Raw genomic sequence first — 23,373 nt, 5'->3', positions numbered from 1 at the left:
TAGCTGACAGTAGACATTGTTTGGCCACTTGTGGGGCTTGTATGAACTGGGTAGTCAACTGGGAATATATATGGATAGATATGCTGCTTAATTTTGTACTGATTTTCTTAAGGCCAGAATTTCACTTTAGTACTACGCTGTCTCTTAAGCAGTGAGGCATAATTTTTCAGAGTGTGCTGCTGTTAATCATATTAACTGCCTTACTATTTTTTAATTTTTCTGGCCAGCTGTAGTCTGTTTTCAGATTCAGGTTATGCTGCATCATCTGAGACTGCCTAATAGAATGATATATCCTGTAGCTCATGCCAGAGATTTTGGCAGGAAACAAATATGGGTATTTTCTTAAAAACTCATTTGCTTGTTCTTGCAGAAATTCAAGAGCTTTTCGTACTGTTTGAAGAGTGACAACAATACTCATATGAATAAATTTTCTTTTTATTAGTAGTGAGTTTAAATATAAGACAATAGCCATAGGCTTCTATGTATATAAAATGAAATGGATGCAAAGATGTTCAAGAGGTCCAAGTTTTTTATTGGACAGATTTGAGTGCTGTTTACTGTTTTATCTCAAATGAATTTGCATGAGTCTGAGCTGCAATAGTATCCTTGGGCTATTTAAAACCAGTTGTATGCTGAGCAGGATTAGCTACAGCCATATTATAGTTGCATAATTTTTTTAATGTTTAAACTAAAACAATTCCAATCTGTGATCAGAATTCTTTATTCATTAGACCTTAGTAAAAGAATGGCATCTGAATGAGTCTCATCTAAATTTGAAAATCTGTGTTCTGCAGCACCTTTGTAAGATAGTGAATGTTTAATTGTAAGGTGACATATCTTTCCTATTTCTGTTCATGTTAAAGACCTGAAAACTTGAAATGTGAAAGGAATCTGTATGTGTTCATTTGATGTCTGTGTGGTTTTTTCCAAATACATAACAACATGAAGATATGTGTAAAAAGTTAAACATCTGAGACATACGTGTGCATAGAATTTATGGTCAAAATCTGCACCATGTGTAACTTCATTTTCTTAGTACAGTTTGTTCTACAGATTAATCTTATCCACTTAGGCAGTAAGTAGAACTTACTAGATTTAATCCTTTAAATTGCATGAGAGTTCTCTTATGACAAGAAAGAGTCTAATAAAATTCAAATCCAAATATCTTGATGTCTAACAAACACTTTCTTTCCCTTGAGCTAGAAAAATTATTGCCCTCTTAGTTTTTTCCATTGTGGATGCCTATAGTTTGATATGTTGTGCAATAAGTTAATCTTTGTTTGCTAAAGTTTAATAGCATGCAATACAGCAGAATCTTCTTTCATGTTGTAGGTGGGACGCTATTCTAGCAATGCTGAAATTGTACCTCATATAGAGTATTCACACCTGAATGAAAGTCACAGGCCAAAGAGAAACTAACCTTGAAAATCTGTAAATAATGGTCTTGCACAAAGAAAGTTTCTGACTCTGGTGAATCTGAAGTGGGTTTTCTTTACAATTGAGAAACACTTAGTGAGGACTCCCCCCTTTCTTGGGAAGGCAAAAAAGTGTCTCCCCATCTTTGTTAAAAGTAGATGTAAGTTTTTTGCATTAGATTCCTGCTTTACCGTTTCCATTGAGCCAAGTCATCTTCATTTGTTTGACACATTGACATGTTAGTAGTTCAGATGAAGACAAATAGACTATGTATTATTTTGGTTTGTCTGGTGGTCTGGACATTATTTTGGTTTCTGTAGAGTCTTGCTTTTAATGCAGTACTTAAGTTTTGTGGAATGGCTAAATCTTTTGAAATATAAATGACGTTAATTGTCTTCTGATAATTTTTACCATTGAGCTATTCTGTTCATACATTTTTAAATGCAGAGTAAACTTGTAGCTTGATAGTATCAGAGAGAGTACCAAAAGTGTAACTTCTTGAGAATGCCAATAAAAACCCTTAGCTGGAATAGCTGAATAATACTTGCATCATTTTCCTGGTAGTTTTACCAGTACTTGGATTCCCACATAGCCACTTATTGGATGTTTTCCTGAAATTAGAGTGATCTTTGGTTAGTTCAAGGACACTATCAAAATAAAATCCTTGCCAGTATCTTGAGTCATCGCCATGCCATGTTTCCATTGTTAGGAAGCTTTGTCTCATCATTCGATTTTGCTGCCAAAAATATCAGGGAGATATCTATTTGAAGAGCTGTGCAGTACTTTTTGATACTTCCTATGAGGAAACACATTCATTCCAGTAGAAACCTAGATGCAATTCCTGTATTGAGAAAATGGCTGTGATTTTACTAAGACAAAGCAGAAATCTTCCTTTTGAACAAAGCAAAAAAGAGGTGAGGGACTGAACTAAATTCACACTAAAATAGGAAGCCTTAAGAGAAAAGGTCCATTTTGCAGATAGGAAGGCAAAACACATGAGGATTACTCAAAAGGACATATGCATGTATGTGGATGTGCACACATGCACAGAAATTTCACACAGCAAAAACCTCTCATGAAAAATCTTTTGAGTTTTGTATTAGCCTGGAATTTGTAGAAATGTACAATTTAGTTTTACACTTCAAATCTAAGCAGTTTTTTTAACATTTTAAATTGCTTTGGAGAGTTTCATTCATCCCCCTACAATGCTGCACAAGTTGCATCCATGGTCACACCATGAAAATCTTGAGATGGCTGAATTTAAACCAGGTATTTTGAATGGAAGAATGTAGTTTGAACTTTACACTTCAACTGAGGTTTCCAAAAGTAGACAATAATTTTCTGATATTAATATCCTCACCCTGATTAGCAACATTAATTTCTGGGATTATGTGGGCTTCTGAGCCTCTCTGAATCCCAACAATTCACTTTTGTTCTATGCCCTGCTTGCAGGGAAGTTCACTTGTCTCAGTAATAATAATTTTCCACTTGTCTGAAACATTTGAATGTTGCGCTGGACTTTTGTTGAATGAGGCAGAGAATGTAATAGCGTTTCTTCCTGGACAGACAGTGTTCAGACTGCAGTGAACTGCATTTTAGTACAGTGTCACCCTTTAGTGACAAGGCCATGAAGTACATGCACAGGTTCTGTGGCTTTGATAAGCATGATAAAATCTGGTGCTGTTTGTACTCCCATTTAGACAGTACAGGTAGTTGTCACACTGTCTTACGTTGCAGAGTGTTTCTGGTGAGTATGGAGGAGATAAAAGAGCAGGACAATACATCCACCTTTACATTTTTACAGCTAGCTTCACTCTGAGTTACTGGTTGCTATATCAAACAGTGAAATCGTAGATTATGATTGTGATAAGATGCTGATATGAGTCATGCACACAATGCTAATAACATTTACTGAACCAAACTCAGGTCTGCAGCCATTTCTAATTACTGTGAACTTATTTCTGCAGATAATTGGCCACCAGTACACATCTAAAGTATACATGGTATGCAACTTTGGTGTTTCTGCTGTGCTTAATGGGTTTGCTTAATAACCTTGCATATTAGAATTTTTTTCCTCAGTGCATGTGTCTAGGCAGTATTTCCAACTCTTCATTTCACTGAGACTGTACCTTCCCCCCAAATTACCTGTGATTCATTGCATGAATCAAGACTGAAAGCTTCATTCTTGACTCCTCCTAAGTAAACATTTCCACCAATTTTAACCTTCTCCATCAAAGCACAGGAGTAATAGTGACTTAGTAGAGTATTCTCAGAAATTAAAAGTGACAATTTCAAATTATTGGAAAGTTGGTTAAAATAGAGAATCCATAAAACTGAAAATCTGTTAGCTTTACTGAGTAGGGATCCTGCCTATAGGTTTCATGAAACTCCTGTTTGTCTGAAGAACAGTCTGAGTTAAGACAGTATTTTAAGAAGTCAGGGATTTTTTCTTCACATAGCTACAGGGATAATTAGGTCTGTGTGTTTGCATGAGTTCCACTGTGTTCTTGCAGTAATTTGTATGTCTTTTTTGCTTTCCTACTAGAATATGCAATCTGTTCTCCACAGATCAGCTGGTTTTGCTGATTCTTTGCCTTCCAAAACAGGGACAGAAGAGAGTAGGAGAGATTCAGAATCACAAATAAATTATGTGCCAAACTTTTATTTTTTCAGTAGGAGATGGGCACCTAACTGATCTACATGCTCTTGAACATCTCCCTGTTTTTCATAATATTCATTCTCTCTGGCAGTAAGGCATTTTCCCCAGATAAATGTTTATTACACATTGAACATCTGGGGCTTTTACCCATTGTGTCCATTGGATCCTTCGTGTTTGTCCAGATTTGTCCATGATGAAGCCCACAATGGCAAATGAATTTATGCCCAGGATCAGTATGGCCCAGCTACCAAAATAATAAAAGTCAGAAAGTTAGCTTGACTAAGTTGCACATCCTGGCTGTTTGGACAAGGCTTCATGTATTTCTTAGCAAGCTGAACCTGAATTCGGTAGCAAGTTTCCCAGATTCTTATGTGCTGCATTCTGACAGACTGGGAATTTTCCAGTAGGTGCTATGAAACTGAGAACTAACTAAAAAAACAAACAAACAAACAAACAAAACTATAATTTTTTTGTACTATATATTTGTATATATGATTATATATACACATACATAATAATGATCATCACTCTGAACAGCTAAAGCTTGTTAGTATTTATGTAATAATTCAAGCATAACATTGGTCCCTTATATGGAGGGTTTTTTTGGTTCCATTCATTAATTTTATGCTTCTCCCTATCTTCTATTTTGCTGTAGATTAAAGATGTGATTAAAAGTAGTTCATAGCTGTGTCATACTACTGCATGTACTGCAGGTCTAGTATCTTAAAAAGGCTTTAGAGACAAAAGAGAAAATGCCATGATACTTCCTCAAAGTTTGTTTTTTATAAAATATTCTATAGCAGTACACTAAAGGATGAACATTTCAAATAACATTTACAAATGTCAAATTTTACCATGTGTTAAGTAGATAAGGCAGTTCTGTCCATCACTTGTTTGGGCTGTCTGGAGATTCCAGAAGACGGGCCATCATAACCTTGCTTTTCAAAGGTTATTTTTTCAGTACTAGGAATGAGAACCAACGTTTTTAAAATGGTGTGCAGAAAGGAATACCTTGCATAGCCTATACAGCTGAATTAGAAGCTATTTGGAGCACTAGCTTTAAAGCAGCGCCTCACAAATATTTTGAAAGTATGGACCACAGACATATTGTTCTTATGCTGTGTGCAATTCCATTTACAACAGTGCATATTTTATGCATGGCCACTGCAGCAGTTGCATAATTTAAAAAAATTATACTTAGAATAATATTTAAGAAAGTATTTTAATAACATTCAACAAGTAGGAAAAAAGCAGAAAAAACCAGCAATTGTTAGTGAACCAACGGGAACTTCATAGCCCCAAACTGGAAAAACATTAGTTTTGTGAAAAAAACAGTATATGTAAATAATACTCAGCAATTTTTTGCATCTTTAATATAAAACACCATAATAATGCCATATAAAAGCATGTAAAGGCCTAACATGTTTTTCATTAAGAAGAAAACTTGTCTTGGTATGTAGACCCTGTAATTGTCTTTAATGTTGCTGTCAGCCCACAGTTAGATGGCTCCAATGAAATCTTAGCGCTGCTGTTAGAAGCTTTGAAAATGGCAGACTGCTGCTGGATGTGTTTCATAATAATTCTCCGTTGACTCTCCAGTAAGGTATAAAGTCAAATCTCAGCATGGTTTGAGTGCTGGGTGCTTTGAAGCAGCCTCCTAGCACTGAGAGACTAAGGCAGTTGGAAGGCTGCCAGGCTTGATTAGTCAGAAAAGCCTGAAGATGCAGCTCCATGTGTCATCTACTCCTGAAGTGGGCTTACAAAAGTCCTGTTCCTGACCTTTCGTTCCTGCTCCAATACCACAATTCTTTTCTTTATTTTTATTATTTTTAAACAAGTTCAGGGAGGACAATTTAGGATGCAATTTTGAGGCTCGTTAAGCTAATCCAAGCTGGGCTGCCACAGTCTGTCCTTTTCCTTCTCCGCTTTGTAGTAGTACAATGAGCCCGTGCAGGGAACAGAACAGGCCAAAAAACCAAGTACCTTTTTTCTCAGTGTTTTTTTCTTGGTTTTAGTTGTTGGGTTTTTTTCTGGGATTATTTTTTGGATGCTTCAAGACCCTGAACTGGCTGTTTCATACAAGGCACAAATGAGACACAAATTCAGCCTAGCATGGAATTGCACACTGAGGCTGTGACAAACAACTTGCTAAAAATGGGGATATTTTGTGATGGCCTTGTTACCAAAAAAACATGTTCTGGAATTCTTAATTTCCTAGTCTTTAGTTCACATGCCACTTCATGAGCTTTACTTCTTTGTGTAGTCTTTTTATAAGATACTCTCAACAAATTGAAACATGATTTAGTCAAACATTAGGCTAGATACAAGTTTATTTGGCTTGATACAGGTGAGATGTAATGACATAAAAAAAAATTTAAAAAAAAAAAAAAAGGGCAGTAAGGCAGAAAAGATTCCAGACATCTGGAAGCTTTAAAACCTGGGGCACTTGAGATCCCAGCACACATTCCAGTGAGCAATCGTGTGCCAGCAGTTGGACATTTCTCACTGGAGACTCCTGTACTGTGGATTTTTCTACTTGTGGCATATAGTCTGACTCAGTCTGACTTACATTACTAGAAATAACGTAGAAGGAAGTTTGCTTAGTTGGGCAGCATTTGTACATGACATCTTCTAATCTGCTGTGGATTTAGTTAATTGCCTTTAAGATGCTCAAAACAGATAAAGGCTCTAATATATATTAAGGAAAAGATTGTAGCATTTGATTTTGGGGAATAGTTCATTTAACTGTACACTTATTCATTTAAGAGGCTGCAGTACCAAGTTACTTTATTGCATTATATTAATGACTCTTTTCATTGTTCACACATTCATTTATCCTATCCTAGAAAATGATGCCTAAATTTGCATTCTAAGGCTTTGTTGAATCCTGCTTTGAATTACTGCCAGGGTATTTGGCATTTGCTTCCACATCTTTTCATTTATTTTACAGAACACTGAATATTAGTCAATGGGAGAATATTCCAATTTACTCCAATGGGAGTAAATAACTTTGTTAAATTTCTCATCTCTGTATGTCATAACAGCGAATCATCTGATATAGCCTTATTTAATATTATTAAATTATTTAAACTCTTGCATCTAAGAATTGTTCAGCAAGTTCTTACTTTAAACATACTCATCACATGAGAAAGTATTTGATCCATGATTGAATGCCTGGTCAAGAAAACATCAATGTGTAGGACTCAGGATTTTTTGCACCTAAGCCCGGTATTGTGGTAGGTGTCACCCAGTAGCTCTGTAATTTCCCAGAACTGGTCACTGGCAACACCACTTAAAATAATCCCACTGCAGGCTGTGATGTGCCAATTGCAATGGCAAACTTGTTTATACAGCCATACTGGGCACTGAATTGGGTAATTGGTCTGTCTCTAGTGTTTGAGAGCAAGCTTTCTGTTGTGAAACCACAGCCTTAATGACTTAAAATTGAGGTCCTTGAATGTTTTTTGTTGTGGGGCTTTTTTCTTGATGTGCTTAGGCACACCAGTGAATGAGAGTTCGTTCAACCTCCTGAAAGGTTCAACTGGCTTGATGAGACAAAGTTGCTTTCTGTGAGATCAGATCAACACTAAACCACCATTTAGTTCAGTATATCTTTCTGCATGGAAACATGACCCAAAACTGAGACTGGTAAAACTGCAGTCTTATACTGAAATCTTAACACTGAAATGTTAGAGAATGTAATGCAAAATAAAGCTGAAATTTCAACTACTGCTTTTTAAAGTGTCCAAGTGAAATATGCATGCAGACTCCCATGGAAAAACACTGTTTCTTGGCTTTAACTAAAAGAAAAGAATGTGCAAAAATGACCAAACTGTCACCTTATCTAAAGTAAATATGTGTATTTATTTTAATCCAGATTTTTTCATATAAAAGCAAAGATAGAACTTAAAATTCTGAAATTAAATTTGAAAAGTAACATGAAAAAAGCTAATACTTTTGGTAAAAATAATAATGAAAAATTACTGTTGGACAAAGTACTCTGCCAGATTTCAGCCTGGTCTTTTTAAATAGAAAGCATTTAGGCGAAAAAACAAAAATGAACACAAAAGTTTCTTACTGGCCTTTTATAGGGTAGCAAAATAAACTGTTTGTATTAAGATTAAAAAAAATAATTCTGTTGGCGTTAGAAAGGATTTAGCATTTGCATATACCCATGTTACAATTGGAACATTTGGCGCAGCTTTGATTTATGAATATTTGGATCAGTGTTTAACAGAATGTACCCTCTTACTCTGGAGGAGCTGGAAAAACATTGCACAAATCAGCTGAGTTTGTATTGCTCCTTGCCATCACATCTTTCACATAATTCCTGCAGTACTGTGAAAACTACAATTAAATTCCTGTCAGGAGTATTTCTGTTGGTCTGGGAGCTCATATATAGCCCTGCACTTCAAAGTAGCATCATTTGTTTTGCAGCAAATTCTGGTTAAAAAGAAAATTCCTTAGTGGAGGAAGTACATTTGACTTTTATATGAAATAAACTATTTCAGACATTTCTGATATTTTTGTTGCCTCATTTTGGCTTGATTTAATAGTTCCCTTTTTGGAGGACACCTTTGGATTCATGTTATACAGAACTTTCTGCAGTTGGATTGATACAAGTAGAAGCGAGTCTGTCTGGATTAAATGGTAGGACTGAAGTTTTAATTTAAAACTTAAAAGAGAAACTTTATTAGACTGGAAGACATAATTTAGCAGTCTAATATGCTTTTATGTGTGTCTTTCATTATATTCTCCATGTGAGATTAATATGTCAATTTACAAAATAATTTTGATAATGGTCAGAATTAAAGTAAATTGTATAACTCATATGCAAAACAAAATAAAATTGGTTTAGTTGAAGTGTTCAGTAGAACAATGTAGCAAACTTTGGTTAACCAAAAAAAAGGTTCTTTAGATAACAATGATACGTCAAATACATTTCTAAACTGTTGGAGACTCTTTGATGGAGGATGAATTATTTAGAACAAAGCCAGAAAGAAACTATACAGTGTTTTCTTTGTAATTCCAGTTTAAGCATAACAGAAAAAAAAAGAAGAAAAAAAAAGGAACATATTCCTTTTCTGTAGCTCAGTTTGTGCGGTAGGCAAGATTTTTATTTCCATGAAAATATTACTACTTTTTAGCAAAAGAAATAAAACTAGGTCACATGCCATGGTGATGGAGCAGATGTGATTGGCACCTTGATACTGTGGTTTCACACTTGTGACTCTTTCCATAATTTATGTAATGTGAAGAATGATCTCATGATTGGCTGAAGGGTTTTGATCAGAGTTAAGGAATGGCTATGCAGAAGGCTGGAAATTTTACTTCAATAGTGTCATTATAAAACCATAATTACTCTGAGAAGCTGGAAAAATTATGCACATGTACATGCTTTTGATCTAGAGAGCTGCGCTTCCAAAGATTGTTGCTAACACTTATTCTATTAATTAAAGAATTATCCTGTAAAGTATCAGAGAAAGAAAATAAAACTGATAGAAACATTTATAGTGAAATTTGCACATGCTTACATTTGTTATCGTTGAAAACTCTTGAGAGATTAAGGAAGTAAAAATATGAAAAAATGCTGCCAATTGTTGTAAAATACCTCTCTTTGATTTGGAAAATGTGTTAATTATTGGTCTAAAGTATTAGGTTGTGTGTTTACCTTGATGGTTTTATTGCCTCTCTTTACGGAGTGAAAACTTTGAAGACATGTCTCTACCATCTAAATACTTTTATCAGGAGTGGAAAATAAATAAGAGTTACCTGGTTAAGATTGCAGTGACCTCAGATTGGACTGTTTGCCAATTATGAAAAGCAAATATATTTATTTACCCTTGATTTTATGATGTACTTATCTGGGTGTGTTCTACAGGACATGCTATTTCCATGCCCTTTCACTAGATAGATATATGTGTCATATGCCCTATTGAACTCAAGGGGTTAAGCTAGTAAAGTTACCTATCTCAACACATGAAAAGGAAGAATTAGCCACAGTTCCCTAGCTACTAGTGCAGCTTTCAACACCTTTTCACTATGGTGTCTAGTATTGATAGGATATGTAACTGTGAAAGGACGAGAAAATGCACTGAAGTGATCTAAGAAGTAAACTATCATCTTGACATGTTTTTTCTAGCTATTGAAAACCTTTCCATATTGCAACTCATTCTGACAGTGAAACTGTAGAATTCCTCTGATTTAAGTACCATCTGGTTATGCTCAAAGCTTTAAAGCTATTATCTCAGCATAAAATTTCAGCATCCTATACTTTTTTCTTCGCCAAACTATCCATTTTTAAGCCACAAATATTTTTCCAGTCCTTTCAGATTTTATCTAAAAGTATATTTTAACAGTATTTAAATAGTTCTTAAACAATAACAATTTATCTTGATAGATGACATGCTGTGTTTTTTCATTTTATTTTAATTAGCCATTGTGGAACCAAATTCCCTTTTGTTTTATTCCTTTGAATACTGTTTAATTATAGTTATCATGCCAAATATCTTAAAGGTTATTTTACCAATACAGTTTCATTTAACATAAGCCATGTGGAATCAATAGTCCTGTTTCCTAAAGTGAATGCTTGGAAAATCTTACATTCATATGTTAAGAGTACACATCCTTTCCTCATTAGTTGGAAAGTACAGGGATTTTGGCACAGGTTCTGTGTGGAAGCATTGTGCAGCTTTTATATGGATTTTGTTTTTAGCCTTTGATGACACTGTTTAGAATAGGAAGTATCTAATAAGTAAAGCATTTTGTCTAATGTGCTGCCAGTGTGTTTAATATATGCCTGGAGGTCTGAAACATTATCTTCTCCACTACAGTAATATGCATTTAATTCTCTGAAAGCAGAAGGTCGAACTTTTAAAAGGGACTCAAAGTACATTTTCAACTAAAATAATTTAAAACACATGGGATAGGGGACCAGAATAATGTACGGTTGGTTTTTATGGTTTAATCATGATCATGTTAATGCACACCAGTAGCTAATTAAAGAAAACTTTTATTGTTCATTTTAAATGGGTTATGTAAAGAGTAAGAGTATTGATATAATACAGCCCAATGATAAATGTTACCATTACATTTGCCAACAGCAAGCTGATATTGCTGTTCATAACATCTTTAAAGTATTGGCCCATCTATTCCATAATAAAGCAAAGAATCTTTTTAGACGTGCTAAACTGAGAGTCATTCCCTCTCATCTCCTTATCCCGTTAGAGGAATACCTAAATGATTCCCAAGTTTATTACTAGGCCTATTTTCAGGTTAACTGTGAAACTTGGTTAGAAGGCTTGATGCTTACTGAGCTGAAATTGATGCAAGAAGTTCCAGTGGTACTTCTTGCACTTTTATTTTGTACCCAGTTGTGTTATATAAAGCTGTCTTGCAAATCATTACTCACTTGTCCCAGCCTTTGTAATATATGTGGTAAGAGCATCCATAAGTCAAAGTTTCATTGTGGAACCGGATGGCATGGAAAACTGTAATAGGATATGGTGTCTTTCACCTTTTGGGCACTGGTTCATATTCCATACTGCTTAGTACTGAGCAGAAGTTACCATCTGACTGCTGTTTGGTGACCTGCATGAATTGATTTGGGGTCTCAGTAAAGTTTCTGTAGTTGAATATCCGCATAACAGGAAACTCAGCAGTTGGGACCAATTAGCACCTCTGCTGTAGTCTTCACAGAGAAACTATAATCTGAATGGGGATGGAGGCAGAGCTACTTTCTTACCTTCCTTGAGGTGCTTTAGATAGACCAGCACATTTAATAAAGAATTATAAAAAGAGGCAAAAGAAAAGAACTAGGCTTCAAGTCAAATCTACTTAGGTGTGAGAAGACACCATCTGTTTAGAAACCAGAAGTACTGTCCTTTCTCCCTCCACTCAGTCGTACACATGCAATGCTTTTCTCCCTGGAAGATTATCATTTAGTGGATGACATTGTATTTTCAATCCCTCTAGCCAGGTCAAGCTTAACCTAAACGTCAGGTAGCTGTAGAAATTTCTGCTGCATAGAGGAGAACAAGAGAATACCATGTAGTACCTGTAAGAGCGTCATTCACTACAGAACCATGCTTTCTAAAAAGATTTTTCATCAGACTGAACTGATGACTGTGGAGCAACTAAAAATTGCTGGGTTTAGCAGTATTATGCCCTCTACTTCGTTTCAGGCAGCATTTCCCTTAAATGATGTGGCAAGATTGTTTCGCAGCTCCATCCTTCCTGCCTTTTGCTTGCCCTCAATACATGAGCGGTAGAACCATCTATACCATTTTTGAGAGTGCCATCAGTGGAGGATATGGGTGAAGCACTTTATAGTTAACCAGACAGAGAGGCTGAGGTGCAAATAGCCTAACTTTGCTAGGTATCAGGAGGAATCAGGACTTCTTGGCTCACAATGTAGTAATTCATTAAAATGGTCTCTAGTTATTTTTACAGAGGCTGCATTAGAAGTGGTATCACATTTACAAGTCAGTGATACGAGTCTGCCATAGAAATCAGCTGCAAGGAATTTTATTGGCTGTTTGAAAAATATGTACATGAGTGAATCTGAAAAGATTGTAACCAGAGCTGGCAAAAACCTTTTCAAAGAAAATCTCAGCTAGTTAATGGTTTTGTTTTAGGATTTCCTCTGTAATACTTTTTTCTAGTATGTTCATTCCTTTAAAGAAAAGGAAAGGGGCTTGCTCCCTTTGTTTCATAAAGCACAATATAAAGGAACGTTTAAAAAACACCTGCTTTTCTTTAACTCCCCCGCAACCCGATTCCTGCAGTATGTGTAGAATCTATTAATATTGCTGCATAAAGACCAAAGTTTGAAGAAATTCAGTAATGCACTGCTCTTCATTCCTATAGTTGAGTTGCTGACGAATTTTGTAAGTACTTGTAATTTATTATTACATTTTTCAAGAGGAAGTTAAGATATGGTCTGTCCTAGTTTATATCTCCATTTTCAAAGATTCACTAGGGTGAAAAAGATAAAAAGAAACTATTGAAGTAGGTCCTGGAACAAATAAATTAAATGATTGAGTCAATATGCAGTGGCAGCCAAAAAAAACCAGCAAAATATTGGACATCATCAGGGTGGAGACTGAGAACAAGACAGAAGGCCATCTTTTTACTGCTATATAAAACCATAGTGATCCCACTTCTTGAATACTGTGTAGAGTACTCAAGAAGTGCATAGTGGAGTTACAGAAGTAGAGAAGGGAAGTCAAAATTATTAAAGGTGCTGGAGCAGCTGCTCTGTGAGGAGAGATAAAAAGCCTGGGATTTCCCTGTCTGGAGAGGAGAAGGCTGAGGGGGACTATGATCAAGGTTTACAAAGTCATAGCAACTAAAGCTGAATGTGGACCTGAACGTTCAAATCATGCACTACAAAAGATCAGGGAATTACAATGACACTAGTAGGAGATTGGTTTAAGCCAAAGAAAAAAAAAAAATTGGAACTTGTTACCCCAGAAGGTTGTGGAGGCCAGACACTGTCAGCATATTCAAAAAGGAAGTGGACAAATTAATGGACAAGAAGTCCAGAAATAGTTACTAAAATGACTACACAGGCATGTACCACTGGCATCCCAAACGCAACAGCTGTGGATGCTTGGGGAGTAGGAGAGGAACAGATTGCAGGAAGTGGCCAGGGTCCACAGTTTCACTGGACAGAGTCTCCTCCTAGTGCTGTCAGAAACAGCATACAGGGTTGGATGGGTCACGAATCTGAGTTGGGCATTTCTTGTTAGCTCTTGTACAGAGCAGAGCAGAAACACCTCTTCTGGGCAGCACAGATGGAAGTGTAAGTTATGCTGTGGAAGCTATACAGGGCGAATGCATGACTCTAAACTCCATATGAATCTGAGGAGTTGCCCATACATCATCATCAACCTTATTATTATTGAATTTCTGCAAGTTTTTTTCCAAATATTTTAGCATATGCTCCCTACCATGTCCTCAAGCTCTTTGTAGGATTTCTACTTGTTTCATGAGCATTATTAAAAGTGTTTTCTTCTTGAAGCACTTGCTTATCTTGGATATCTCTGTCTCTTGACCTGGTACTATGTGGTGGTCCCTGGACACAGCCTTGCAACTTTTTGTTTCACTCTTGCATTTCCTGTGATAGAAGCGATGTTCTTTTTTCTATTGGTCAGTGGTTGTGTTTTCTTTGAAATATTTCTATATGCAGTGATTTCTCATGTGAAGCCCTGTGAATGTGACAGCCGAGATCATATGTAGCTTTGGTGAGCCTTGGTAATCTAAGAACTAGTACCCCGTCACAGAGCCAGTCTTTAGATAGTGCTGATGTTTCCTTCAACTTTGGTGTTTTATATAAGGCAGCTGTCATTTCCATAACTCTTAAGAAAAATATTTTTTTCTACAACATAATATACATTTCAGCTTAGAAATCCTATTTAGTCTTTTTTGATCTTGTGGTAGATTAATATTACATTCTGTTTCATCTAATCACTGTATATTTTAGTGCCAAAGAGGACTTTTTGAGCATCCGTGGTTGAAACTGGAAAACAATTCTGACTAGGCTTTTTATTTACAATGCATTATTTCACAGAGATATGGGTTTACATTAAGCCATAAATTTCTTGTAGATTCTTTAGAGTTTAAAGAAAGAATTTAAATTTTAAAAAAAAGGTAATTTAAGCTTAGAAATCATTACTCCTTTCTTTTTTTCCTTCACATGTTCTTTTGGCACTTCATCTGTTGTGAGTCATCATTTCATTAGAACAAACACCTGCTGTGTTTTCATGAGTGATTACTGTGTTAAAGTTAACTTGGCAGATTTTTTTTAATAATTCTCTTTTTTGACATCATGTTTATATAGTGATTGTTTGCTGCCACTGAAATGGAAATAGTTGGGATATGGATATCGTAAGTTAATATAATATTTTCCTTTGCAGGATTCCAAACAAGACCCAAAAAAAATTGATGTGTCTGATGGAGGAACGGTTGAGACTTCTTCCCGTTATAGCGGGGCACAGGACAGTGGAATTGGCAGCGACAGTGTTAAGATCAGAATCGTTCAGATCGAGCAGCACAGTGGTACCAGCCAGCACCGCATTGCCCGTCCTTCCCGCCAGTCTTCCATTGTAAAGAATCTCAATTTCATTCCCTTTGACGTTTTTGTTACAGCAAGTCGAATCTCCCTGATGACTTACTCATGCACTGCCTTACCTAAATCAAAATCAGTACAAGATCAGAAAGATGGTGAAAAAATAAGCAAAAGCTCCTTGAACCTTCCAGAAGCCGCCTTAGGTGGCAGCCATGATATCAAGAAGCCCAGTCAGCCATGCATTTCTTCTGTCACAGCAGATGATCTTTTGAACACTAATGTTCCCCTGTCTACTGGGAGAAAAACAGGTCTTTTGTCACTGGAAAGTCTTCATGCTTCCACAAGATCCTCTGCTCGACAAGCCCTGGGCATAACTATTGTTCGGCAGCCTGGTCGCAGGGGAACTGGGGACATAGAGCTACAGCCATTTCTCTACCTTGTTGTATCACAGCCCTCTGTGCTCCTGAGCTGCCACCACAGAAAGCAAAAGGTAGAAATATCAGTGTTCGATGCTGGTCTTAAAGGAGTAGCCTCAGACTACAAGTGTACAGGTAAGAGCATTTAACATTCAGTCCTAGTTAAAACTGCCAAAATAATCACACGTCTCAAAGTTACTAGAGTGGTGGAAAACAGCTGAGAGACTTTTAGGATGTCTTTGAAAATCAATCGGTAAATATACATATTTTTAGGATTATACCCCACAGCTGAATCAAGTTAAGTGTGTAAAATGTTTTAAATTAATTAAGATCTAACCTTTTAGCAACCAGTTCTTCCTGTTCCTCAATATTACTTTCTCATTACCAGATTGCGATAGGGATTGTTGCATTACTCTAACTTCTTAATATTCTCTAAGGAAGTAAGAATCGTAAGCCAAGCTGATTTCATAAAAATCATTTTTTATGACTGAATATCACAATATTTTCCTATACTAGCCTACTGATAAAATTTAAAGGTAAACATTGTAGAAGCACCTGGTGTTTTGATCATAAACTGTAAGAAAATTATAGTGATCTTCCAAATGGCATCTAATGATGTCATCTATTTTAAGTTTTCATTCAGCTGAGTAATAGGGTTTTGTAAGAATTTCCTTCTCTTAATGAATGGGTGGGTGGTTTTCCCATTTCATATGCAAAGCTTATAATAAGAAATATCAGAATAACTGTTCAGTAGAAAATATTCTGAAATTTTCTTTTCCAGTCTTATCTGTACTGCTGAAGAGTGAAATCAAATGATGCAATTCATTTGTCTGGCAGCCAGTACTGGGTATAAGAATTTAATGAGATAGATCATTACAGAGTGTTCCCCCAAAAAAGTGGAAATCAGGATGCAGAGATCTGCTGAACACGCAGCCAGAAAAGTATGGGGTTTTAAATTGTTCACTGAATGAGAGCTGTAAGTAAAAAACATTGCTAGTTTTTTCTTGCCAGGGTTAATACAGGACACTAGTTGTGAAAAGTATACGGGTTTTTTGTGCAGCTATACCAAATCTTTGCTCAATTAGATTGTATCTTTTGAAAATAGGCATTAAAATGATGTGCTCATGCAAAAGACTGAAAATGCTATTTTTAATAGATCTTAACTTTTTTCAGAAATCTGAATCATAGTGGAACTTTTAAGAGGGATTAAACAGTGAGGTAGACAGCTAGAGAGAAGATACTTAAAATAGGGAGATTTGTTCTCTACCACATTTTGTTTTATCATTCTTCCATTTTCATTTTCTCTGCTGTTGCTGTCCTGTCTTGGCAGAAACACAGCTGTGTCATGAATTCGTTTTACTCCAGATTCCCATATGTATTTGGTAAATACTATATGAAAGGTGGTCATTGTAGCAATCAACATGAAAAGAATTAACAAATCAATTAACAAAGCAAAGCTTGAAGGAAAATTGGAGTAGTTGTAAGTTAAAGATCACAACTTCATTAACTTAGTGTTTTGGAAAGATGCAATAGGACTTCTTCATTTCTCATGTCTGAGGCATTCAAGTGTGTCCTTGTACAAGCTGCCACCACATTACCAATAAACTGGCCAAAGTTCTCTCCATTCTGCTCCTACAATTAACTTCTGAAGTGTTTCACCATCTTCATGTCTACAGGAGCAATTCTAGAAAACACAAGCTCTAATAAAGTCTTCCTACAAATTGAAAGTGGATTAGAGAGCACAAAAGCATGGCAAGAAACTTACATAATAAAGATAGTAGGAACATACAGCCTTAGAATTCCTCAGTCACCAGCAGTTGTTCAAGTGACACCCAAAGAGGTCTTCTTGGAGGACCAAAGATTAGCCCTACATGGGTCTTACCCTTTTCTTTGGCTTTTTGTCTCCATGTCAGGCAAAGATAAAAGTGTGGAGGCAGGAGTCAGACATTATGTGAATGCAGAAGTTCTGGTCTCATCCTGCTGCCCTTGTGGGCAGTAGTAAGTACCTTGCTCATGTATAAGACAGAATCCTGTGGTTGCTACTGGACTGTTAGGGCTCTCTTCAAAAAGAGTTTGAGAGGTGGGTGCCAAAGTTCTAGTGCCTCAAAACACCATTCTAAATGTATTAATAAGTTAATAAAACTAATCCACACTTCAAGTCACACGCTAATTCACACAGCAAAACAGGTAGTATAAAGTTTTTATTGCCTCTTGTTTAGGAAGACCTGCTGTGCTTGTAGTTACATCGTCCAGGATTAATGTTGTCATATCACTGTAGTGACATGTGAGTTTTGGAAATTTCTATTTTTCATTTCTAGCACACGTATTTGAGGGAAAACAGCCATGTACTCTGTGTTATATATATGTGTTTGTTTATATATATATATATATGCACACTCTATATATTGCGTATCATATAATACAGCATCTGGAGCTTTGCATGGCATTTTCTGTGCTGCAGCAGTCGATTTCATCAATCACGTCAATTTTTCTTGATGTTGTGACTATTTGCTGACAGTTTTATCTGAAAGAGGTATATCATCCAAATGAAGAACAATATAAAGTTTATTTGAAAGAAGTAAGTTAGCTTCTCTCTCTCTGTACAATAGGTATGCACTATATCCCTGTACTTATCTGTACATCAAGGAGTGGAGGGTGAGAAGAAGGCATAAATGATGTTTAGTTTACAGTGAATGTTGCTTAAGAGTATTTCCAGTTAGACTCTCTAGAAGACTGCTTTTCTTGTGTCTGTATGTATCCATGCTACTATGTCTCCATTATCTAAGGTAGGATGGGGAAGAGGACACAAGCTAAATACAAAAGAAATATTTTAACTGGATTATAAGAACTGATGGAGCATATTCCCCCTGAAAAAAACCCAAACATTTAAACACTGGGACTGGGCAAGCAGGCCTGATGAAAACATTGTGTGCATTACATTACATGATGGAAATAGGCAACAGCACAGCAGCAGCTCAGAAGGTCGGGCCTGTAACATAGCAAATTTCATCAAAACCTAAAAAATTGAGACTTGTCTGGGCAAAAGGAAAAATATATGATGTTTGTTATAAAGTTTTATTGGTATTCCTGTGGGGGTGGTTTCTCATACTAACAGAGTTAAGCTTAGATAGTTAAGCTATATATGAAATATGTAGATTAGATCCAAGACATACTAATAAAAACTCTGCCATTTCAAATCATCATTCTGTGTATATATACACACCATATACAGTGCAAAAGAATATTTTAGGAATGTTTTGAAGTGTTTGGGAAAATTGTTTTGAATCAATTTTGTTGTGTAATTCGGAAGACGACTACTGTTAGTTCAACAGCAGTAGATTCAAGTGTTATGAAATACTGTGCTATAATTCCTTATGGCTTTTCTAAGTGAAAAAAATCTACAGTTCTGAAACAACTCTCAAATCTTGCAAGGCAGAAGCAAGTATAAAATTCTATAGTGAAATTAGGAAGGTCTTATTTTTTGATGGATGTTAGTTCCAAAAAAAACTTTAATGTAAAGAAAAGCTGGTAATAGTTTGGATCTAGTTATGTTTTCCATCCCTCACCTCCCATTAGTGTATTTTGAAGAAACATGTTGTTCAGCTGTAAGTCAACAAAATACTCTAGAATTTAGAAATGCTTCTAACAGGTAGTTAGATGAGAGTCTGGTTTATGAGGCTTTAAATAAAACAGGGAGATTATCTTGTAAAACTGCACCAGCATGATTTTTTAAGAGAATAATAGCTAATCCTGGGCTGGTGACAAAACTAAGCTTACTGCCTTATGATGGTTTACTGCTTTGAACATGTGTAGAAATGAAGTTTTTAATATTGTTACGTTTTGTTCTTATTTTTGACAGATTTCAAGTTAATAGAGCTTAAAATTCAGGATCTTGCACATTAAACTATCACTCTTTTTTTTTGTGTGAGAGAGTATTGCACAGTGGCTAAAAGACCAAACTTCATCCAAGGAAGTTGGCTCCTCTGTCACTGGCTGTGTTATTTTTTGCTTAGGTCCTGAAATGTGAAAGAAATAAGAACTTATGAATAAAATAGGAGGAAATGGGCTATTTTAAAGTAAAGTATCGTTAATGTGTTAATTAGCAGTTAGTAGCAGCACATTTCCATCAGGCCAGTGTCTGTATGTTGGAGCATTTGCCTGCCTTGGAGTGAAAGACCTGATGGTTGTGCTTTCAATTTCCTCAGTCTTTCTCTCCAACCAAGTCCACTGGCAAGTCAGTTTGTAGGAGGAGGAGACTTATTAGGTTATTAAAATGTTAGCTCAATTTTATTGTGGTTGTGCTAAACTGCTTCATTTGTGTTTTAAATTATTTTTGTAATTGCACAGCTTGATTGCAGTTATGCTACTGCCAGGTATAGGAACTTCAAATCAAAGTAAATAAATTAATGGAATAAATATTAACTGCTTAATAAGCACCATTAAAAAGAGTAGTTGCTCCCTGAGTTTACTTCTGTATAAATGGCCTGAAAGATACTATAAAACAATGCTTTTTTTTATTCAGTGCTCATCCTACACTTAACAAAAAGGCATCTGCTAACCGTTAGTTTTTGCAAACAGAGCATTGGCCATTTCCACTTAAATAAAAGTGGGTGCAATTGTTTTTAATGTAATCTCATAAGCCGCTTTTATAAATATTTTTTTAAATCTTTATTTGCTTTGTTTCAGGTAATGTAATCCAGATACAAAATTGCCTCATTTCCTGAGCATTGTGCTCTGGGCATTCTTGAAAAATCTTTTTTCTATTTGTTTGTTTGTTTACTTTCAAAGAAGAGGTTGTGGTGCTTGGTTGTTTTAAGGGAGAGAAATTTCTCAGTAAATATCTGTTACGCATGGAATTTATTCAACTTCCGCCAACAAAGCATTTGCAAAAAACAGGCATTGTGAGGCCATCCAGAATTATTCTTGATTTTTATTTTATTTCATTTTATTTTTTTTACACCCACGCCTTTGATGGCAGGGGGTCCATGAAGAGCAGATGCAGTAGCTAAGACCACATGTAACCTCTGATCTAATGGAAAGCCCAGGCTGCACGGAGAGCAACGCGGGCTGGCTCTGGCAGGAAGTCTGATTCACTGCCTCTCTGTCAGCCTGTGCTTCCTACGAGGCGGAGAGAGGATTTAAGGCTGTTTCCTAGCACAGCATTGAGGGAGTTCTGCTGGAGTGTCACCTGTTCCCCTCCGAGTATATTTATTGTCCAGTACATCTGCATCCATGGACGGGGGGGTCGGTGCAGCCCCCACCCATAAAGACAAGCTGGCCTGGGAATGTACATTCCTCAGGTTACTGTAAGTGCTCATTTTTTAACTTCCTGACACAGGACTTGTGAGTGCGCTAGTAGAAATGTTTTCCCACTTGTGTTCTTTAAATTCCAATGGAAACCATCTTTAAAACAAGACCAAACGTTCCACTTCAGAGTTTGAAATGCAGAGATGATTGCAGCATCGTACTGGCTTTTAAAATTGACTGCAGACCAAAATATGATTCATCCATTGAAATAAAAGCATCTTGCAGAGCTCACTGGGTCTGGGTAAAGTTCCAGCTGAACAGGCCAAGTTGCCGTCCCGTGCACACGCTCGGTAGCCCTGTCCCCTGCCTGGTGGCTGCTGGGGGCTGTTGAGTCGCTGAGCCCCACCATTAAAGCCTCCCACGGGCTGCCCTGGCTCTCAGCTACAAACTGGAACAAACCACATTTTGGAGGATGGAAATCTTCAAGATGTGAAATTTCTCCTGCCTCCTTCCTTTTGTTTCCCCTTATTCCCCTTTCTCTTCAGAAGTTTGGGGTTTGCTGTCTGCTGTTACCATACGAATGAGGGCATAGCAGTTGAAATCAAAAGTTTGCACATTCAAATCAAGTTTAGGAAGATACTTCATAAACTGTGAAGTTTGGAGCTGAGATCTGGATCTTAGCAAGACTAAAAGTGGCTTTGGATGTTTGGGTGGATTCAAAAATAGCCAGAGATTCTTTTTTTCTTAAAAAAAAAGACATGGAGGGAAATGTGGATGTATTGAAGGTCTCGGCTTCTCAGTCTTACAGATTTTAAATTACCGTCTTGGTTGTCAATCTGTGATAGTTGTCTCACCATTTTTCTTTTGCTGCCACAGACAAATTTTTCACATGGTGTAGAGGATAGAATTTCTGGCCGTCTTCACTGCTCTTCACTTTTCAACCCTTTCTTTTCTCTCTCTTGGCTTGCTGTGGAGTAATTCTAGCCTCTCCTTTTACTTATATATGCATCCCTTGGGTTTTCTCCAGCATTTTCTTTATACAAATAACTGCAAATTTAAGTGTTGATTTTTGGGAGAATCATAGAAAATGGAAATGGAAATGACCTATTATAATACATTATTCAGACCAGTTCCCTGCTGATGCATAATTGTTCCCTATTGTATATTTTATAGTGTTCTGTCAAGTGTATTTTTAAACATTCTGAACGTTTCCATCATTTCCTTGAGGGAGAAGAGTCCTTTTTCTAACAGCTGTCCCCATCAGGATTTCCCCACTTTTCAGCCTAAATTTTCTCCTTTGCATTCAATTGCTTCTCTGGCAACTCCATTGCCCTCAGCATAGGGATTGATTGATATTGTTTTATTCCTTTCCTGATCCTTAACCCTATGAAAATGCATATGCTGTTTTCTACCTGAGAAGGTACTTTAATCAAGATATGCATATTTCAGTCTTTAGACCTTTGATGTAAATGAACTTCTCTTACCCAGATACATCTTATAGCTCCTATTTGGAACTCCCTTCAAGTTTTTGAGATACACACCAGCACAGTGAGTTCTGAAACTTCTGGATTTTAGCTCTCTTCTCATTATGGTAAAATTTATTTATTGATCTGTATCTGGCATATTTGGATGTACGGTCAAGTCTGTTACCCAGGTTCCAAATTAATCATATGCCATGGGCTTGGAAGCACTCAAACTAATTTTTTGCATGGCCCTTTGGGATTATTGCCTCCAATGCAAAATTGTGTCAATGCAACTATCCTGTTTCCAGAATTACCTCAGTTTCAGAATAACACAGTTTCACTTGAACTGAAAAGATAATTTAAAAAAAAACCCCCAACCTTGAAATCAGTAAGGCCAGTGCTGCGTTAAAAATAATATATTTTGTTGGACTCAGGCTAATTTTGTGCATTGAGGTTTCTTTGTGTTGTGTTCCTAATCTGTAAATTCTGGAGTCCTTGTTATTCACGTATCCCAGTCCTGCAGTGCCCGAGGTAATGAAGAGGTGATGTTGCTGCGCTCCTTGGAGACATGACAGAGCAAAATAATCTCCTGAGAGCTGCATGGTTCCTTTATTTTTTTTTTAATTTCTGTGCTTACATGCTACAATTCCCAGTGCCCTGAGGGCAGTGTTTGTATAGCTAATGTATTATGTCATGCAAGGGTTTTCTGCTATGTGTGTTCTTTTCATCAGAGATATTTTCATCTTTAAACAGCTACAACTTTGAAATAATTATTAGATATTTTACAACATAAACACATCTTAGGGTAAATAGGAATAGCTGTAAATGTATTCTTCAAAAGAAATGTTTGACTAAATTTGCTGGATTTTCTGAAAAGCCGGTAGATGATCTAGGTTGCTATATATAGTATGTGATGGTATCTTTCAGAAATGAGACAAAATACTGGCATACTGCAACATTTTGCCCCATATTGGTGCACCTAAATGTTTATACTAATACTTCTGAAAGAACAATAACTTAAGAGATCAATTTAATTGATTCAGTGGTGTTCGTTGCACAATGTTCGGTAATTTTTATAGTGCTTTACACTATATATTCTGA

The 23,373-nt window shown here is 36.3% G+C and overlaps 1 protein-coding gene across 7 annotated transcripts in view; it reads left to right on the top strand.

The window, feature by feature from the left end:
- The window catches only part of VPS13B (vacuolar protein sorting 13 homolog B (yeast)), a 484,692-nt gene that overhangs the window by 353,509 nt on the left and 107,810 nt on the right, over window positions 1-23,373 (top strand). For all 7 annotated transcript variants that reach the window (XM_010577053.1, XM_010577052.1, XM_010577051.1 and 4 more), the window contains one exon: window positions 14,995-15,697. In XM_010577053.1, coding sequence (XP_010575355.1) covers window positions 14,995-15,697 — 703 coding nt within the window. The remainder of the gene's footprint in view (window positions 1-14,994; window positions 15,698-23,373) is intronic.

The sequence above is a fragment of the Haliaeetus leucocephalus genome, unplaced genomic scaffold (genome assembly GCF_000737465.1).
Source record: "Haliaeetus leucocephalus isolate CR32 unplaced genomic scaffold, Haliaeetus_leucocephalus-4.0 Scaffold555, whole genome shotgun sequence".
Lineage (NCBI taxonomy): Eukaryota > Metazoa > Chordata > Aves > Accipitriformes > Accipitridae > Haliaeetus > Haliaeetus leucocephalus.
Note: the sequence above shows the minus strand (reverse complement) of the source record. Positions and strands in the feature narration are given on the sequence as shown.